Here is a 5608-nt window from a genome sequence, read left to right as displayed (position 1 = left end):
TAAAGCTAAAGGTGAAACATCATGGAAAGGAACAACGACAGCAGGCATGCTTATAAAGCTAAAGGAGGAACATCATGGAAAGGAACAATGACAGCAGGCATGTTTATAAAGCTAAAGGAGGAACATCATGGAAAGGAACAACAACAGCAGACAGGATGAAAGAGACAAGAAGTTCATGGTGGTCCCCAGTGGCCAGTGATGCAAGTCCCATCAACAGACTAATGAGACACACAACCACATAGGTGGTAATGAATAAGAATAGGATAGGTAAAGGACAGAAGAAAGAAACACACAGCATATAGCAGTATACTGCATTCCATGTGGTGGATGCAGTATAGTTTATATAGATGAAACTGGCAGAGGCCTGACAATCAGAATAAATTAGCATAAGGCAGACGTTAGAAGACACAATACAACCAACACAATAGTAGCACATGTAGAGGAAGCAGAACCCCTGCCTAAATGGAAGGAAACTAAAGCTATCAGCAAAGGGATGAAAAAACAACAAAGGAAAGCTATAGAAGCTGCTTACATCTTATTAGAAAGGAACATTAACAGAACATTGGGAGACTACAACTGGACAGAAACAGTAGCTAGCCTAGTGAGATGAAAGTGGGATGCTGATTGGTCATGTGGTGGTTGACAGACGATGATAATGAACCAATAAGGGAGAGGCATGGCACAGCAACCAGGAACCTAATCCTGTATATATATACCATGTAAGGCACTGAAGAAGGCTTGTAGTTGAAATGTTGAGAGAATAAAGATCCTGTTATATCCTTCTTAGTCTCATTGCTATCTATCTTAGTATACATCCACTGGACATTTAAAAAAAGACAATAGAATTGAAATTATTTTACTCCATTATGTGATCCACCTAGTGGCTTAAGTACAAATTATCAGTAACTCAGTATAATAACATTTGAAACATGGAAATCTTTAAAACTGTTAATGACAAAATACAAATATTCTAGTGTGAAAAACAAATTCACTGAAAAAACAAACTATAGTACAGTTTATTTTCACACACTAAACAGGTGGCATTCATGTAGTTTTTGTATTTTATACTCCTTGTCCTCACAGTTTCCATAATTATTTCCAGTACTGTGGGAGATTTGTATAAGAAGCTATTTTATTAAAGTTTGACCAAAAAAGATTAGTTTCTAATTTAAATTTAGTGACTTTCTAATTTCAACAAATTTGGTTGAATTTATCTATCAAACAATAGTTAAGAATTTTCATGCACTCTCATCGATGACAGTCAGCCCTGAAATTTGACATAAATATTGTTTCATGTATAATGCTTATAATTTCATAAACAATATGAAATATATTGTTGCGTCAGCGAGGTCACGTGACTAGTGTCACGCCACCTGCTTTCTGGAAATATCTTGTTCCTTCGTGAATGCCCTAGCATTTACTAGATATAGGGTAGTCTGGTATATATAAGATGGTCACAACGTGACGGGATAATGTGTGTAGGTAGTGAGTAATTGAACTGCAGTCAGATATGATTGTTGAAGTTGAGCACGTTCTTTGTTATAGCGCGACTGTTGAAAATGTGAAAATGAAAAAATGTATCGGTAAAGTTGTATTCGGAAAGAATAAACCAGTTTTATTAAGAAAGGACTTGTGTCGCTAAAGTTTCGTCGGAACGAAGTTACGGGAAATCAATTAACAAACGGAGACGTTACAATATTGTTATCCAAAAGTCTACTGACTATCTTCATCAAAGTTTCTACATCTCTCTAACTGTGTTTTACTACACATATAGTTAAGGAAGGACAATGAAACATACACACATAAAGTATTTTATTATTTTAATCTCTAAAAGCAGAAAACTTGAATATTTTAAGTTCTTTCATTTAAAAGCTTTACTATCGAGGATGGTGTAATTACTCAAAGACTTGGAACACTTTAAAAACTCAAATTCAAGACTTAAAGAACTGTGGAGTTATGATTCACACGGGGATCGAAATATTACATTTCCAAGGAATTTCATCTTTTTAATTGCCATTTCCAATCAGGAATGCATGGTCCATCTGTATTCCTTCAGTTATGACCAATGAAAGTGAATATATTGCATGGATTAAATACACAAATAATTGATGAAGAAATGGAACTTCATCTGAGGGAATGTAATCTTCATGATAGCTTTCCCTCAAGTGAATGTAATTTTATTTCTATCCCTTTCACACTTTACTGAACAAAAGAGAAGTGTAAAATATCGAGACATTAAATTGTCTTACTCACTCGGGTGATGTAGATTGAACGTGGTGTTATGTGGATGTTCATCAAATAATATACTATCCTACTCTGAACATGCCCTGTAAAAGAAGCAACATAAATGTACATTGAAACAAAATACAACTTTACATATAGAAACTGTCAGCAGTACAGACGTTAACATAAAAAATTTAATAAAACTATTTAGTCTACAGTATTTCAACAAAAACTTTAATAAAACTACTGAGTCCACAATATTCCAACAAAAGGATCTTGAAAAACAATAAACTAGGTTTCTGATACAGTTTTGAACTTTTCTTTAAAGCTTTCTATTTTTTTTTTAGTATCTTAGATATTCAAAAGGACTGTATTGGGGATCAACGACATACCAAACAAGTCAGTAAGATAATACACTACCTTACTGTATTTGGAAGGTTATCTATAAATATGTGCATACACTATATAAACTAATATGTTCCGTTAAAACAACATAAACTTATAATTATGAGCACAAACAGTTTATATATAGTTTATTACATAAGTTGTAATTTTTAAGCTAATTAATTTTAGGAACCAGTTTATTGAACAGAGAAAAAAAAAATGTTTGAATTTATATTTGTGATATTGTAGTTAGTTTAATTATATAAAATTTCATTTTTGTTGTAAATACAAGCTTTCTCACCTTCATGCCTGTGTACGAGAACCTTAGCTCCAGTATTGAATACTTTCATGAATGACAAATGTTTCTCTTCTTTTTCACACAGTGGTTCATAACATTCTTGATAGTAGCTAATTCTCTTCATAAAGTCATCCACTGCCTCATCTTTGTTCATGCCTTTGTAGTCTGGAGAACGTATCTTAACTTCCTGAAAAGTGTAATTGTAAGGCTTTCTTAATATTTTCTAGAATTTGTAAGTAGTACTTTCAAAAGTCAGTGAGAGAAAAAAAACACTTGTTTTTTTTTAGTTTCTAATTTATAAGTAAATTTGCATAAACAGATACTCCACAAGTCTTTTATTGTCACTACAAAACATCAAAATAATGTAGGTTTAGTGTGGAAAGATTTTATTTGATCTAAAGCTATTTTGGAGAGCACACAGCGTAAATAAACCCTTCAAATTCATGTATTTTAGTAACACGGCCTTAGTTTTACTAATTTAGTGGATTAGACAATTGCCAATAACAGTGTTTTGGTAGGGTTAGTTTACTCATATGCAATAGGGTTAGCTTACCTATATACAGTAGTTTCCATGAAATAAAATTAATAGAATTATGTGTGGTGAGAAAAGTGATTACTAATTTTTTTAAAAATATTGATTACACCATATCTGTATTTTTTTAAATATCTCTCATAGTTGTTTTTATACAGCTTTAGAAAAGATTTATGTACACTTAAACATTTGGAGATGGCTTGACTGGGTAATGAAGAAAATTTTATTATAAATGTATGAACTTTTGACAATATTATGTCATCCTCGGGTACTTTTGTGTGATATGATAGATTTATAGTGGTGGGAAGATATACGTAGAATAACAAAGACAAATGTTTAGACTTCCAAAGCTCGAGTGATTGCCATGATTAATTTAAATTTGATGATGAAAAACCACTTGTGAAAAAATAAACATAAAGTTTTCTTCATTACCCAGTCTAGCCATCTCCAACCATTTATTTTCTAACAAGTGGGTTTCTCTTCATCAAATTTATGTACACTTAATTAAAATTTATTTTATAAGCTAAAAGTTACTGAAACCTAAAATTTAAGGAAAGATTTCTGTTGTTTAAAATGTAATTCCTATTAATCTAGCAGCTATAGCTTCAGTATATTAGGTATTCTTAAGAACCTAAGAGTGAAAGAATGAAAACCAGTTTATCAATCACTCAGTATCTCCTACATCCAGGGCTGAAAGGACATTTCACATAGTATCAGGCCACCTGGGATATGACAAATACTGTAGTGGTTCAGACGCTATCTATATTATCAAATTGCATGATCAACAACTGTTATAGTGGGAACTAGATTAAGATGGGGAAATGTAATTTTACACTAGTTATTTACTAACTAGAATTACAGTTAGGGTTAAAACACAACATGTTTATCTGAACTAACTTTGGCTAGCATTCAGTAAAGCTGGCAAACTAAAAAGTTAGTCTTGTAACTTACAGAGTGGGTCAAACAACCACAGCATCAAACGAAAAAAATTTCATTAGTAATTCTCAGAATTTATGAGTGAAAGTGAAGAAGAAAAGGAATAATATATCAACCATACTTCACATGTCATATCCAGAGTTGTTATCAAATAAACTATTTATCAATTATTCATATTCCTGAAATAAATGTTTGCAGTGAAACAAGTTTCACATGTGTTTTTACAACATACCTGGTATAACAACTATTCATATTCCTGAAATAAATGTTTGCAGTGAAACAAGTTTCACATGTGTTTTTACAACAAATCTGGTATAACAACTATTCATATTCCTCAAATAAATATTTGCAGTGAAACAAGTTTCACATGTGTTTTTACAACATATCTGGTATAACAACTATTCATATTCCTGAAATAAATGTTTGCAGTGAAACAAGTTTCACATATGTTTTTACAACATATCTGGTATAACAACTATTCATATTCCTGAAATAAATGTTTACAGAAACCAGAACATGTATTAAGTGGGTGTTTTGTTCTCTGTTAGTGTAATCGTTTCTTTACTTGTAGTTTACCTTGTTTCCTGGTCAGAAAGTTTAATTATTCACAAGTTGTATTCATAGCATGAACTAGCTTGATACCTGATATATAGGTTTGGAAAAATTGCCAAAAATAATAAAACCCTTAAAATTAACACTATAACCAAAACAATGACTTAAAAAATTACCATAATGTTTGATTCAATGATTTTTGGATCATCACATATTGATTCCACAAAAAAGAGCTTAAAACCGAACCTGTTGCAAACAAGATGATGAATTAACTTCCTCCTTTCGATGGACGTATTCGTGGCATCATATACCTGCACATTGTAATTAAAAACATATATATGTTCACTGGAAACCTCAATGATAGGTTAAATATCAATACAACAGAAGCATTATTGATGTTTAACCTATCATTAACAATAAATTATGTAGTAGTTAACAGAAGCATTATTGATATTTAACCTAATTATGTAGCTAACAGAAGCAGTAGTAGTTACAATAAATTATGTAGTTAACAGAAACATTATTGATGTTTAACCTATCATTAACAATAAATTATGAGGAGATTGGCTGTTGGTGTGTAGTGAATAAATAGGAGAGTGATAGAATCTATCATTCACAATGAATTATGTAGTTAACAGAAGCATTATTGATGTTTAACCTATCATTATTTATTCACTACAAAC

The 5608-nt window shown here is 31.5% G+C and overlaps 1 protein-coding gene across 1 annotated transcript in view; it reads right to left on the bottom strand.

The window, feature by feature from the left end:
• Positions 1-5270, bottom strand: part of LOC106474768 (6-phosphofructo-2-kinase/fructose-2,6-bisphosphatase-like) — a gene marked incomplete at its 5' end in the record, with an annotated part of 17107 nt that extends 11837 nt beyond the window's left edge. The window contains 3 exons of the mRNA XM_013935460.2: positions 2254-2327; positions 2909-3092; positions 5102-5270. Of these exons, the coding sequence (XP_013790914.1) occupies positions 2254-2327; positions 2909-3092; positions 5102-5270 (427 nt within the window). The remainder of the gene's footprint in view (positions 1-2253; positions 2328-2908; positions 3093-5101) is intronic.
• Positions 5271-5608: the final 338 nt, after the last annotated feature.

The sequence above is a fragment of the Limulus polyphemus genome, unplaced genomic scaffold (genome assembly GCF_000517525.1).
Source record: "Limulus polyphemus unplaced genomic scaffold, Limulus_polyphemus-2.1.2 Scaffold7664, whole genome shotgun sequence".
NCBI classification, from domain to species: domain Eukaryota; kingdom Metazoa; phylum Arthropoda; class Merostomata; order Xiphosura; family Limulidae; genus Limulus; species Limulus polyphemus.
Note: the sequence above shows the minus strand (reverse complement) of the source record. Positions and strands in the feature narration are given on the sequence as shown.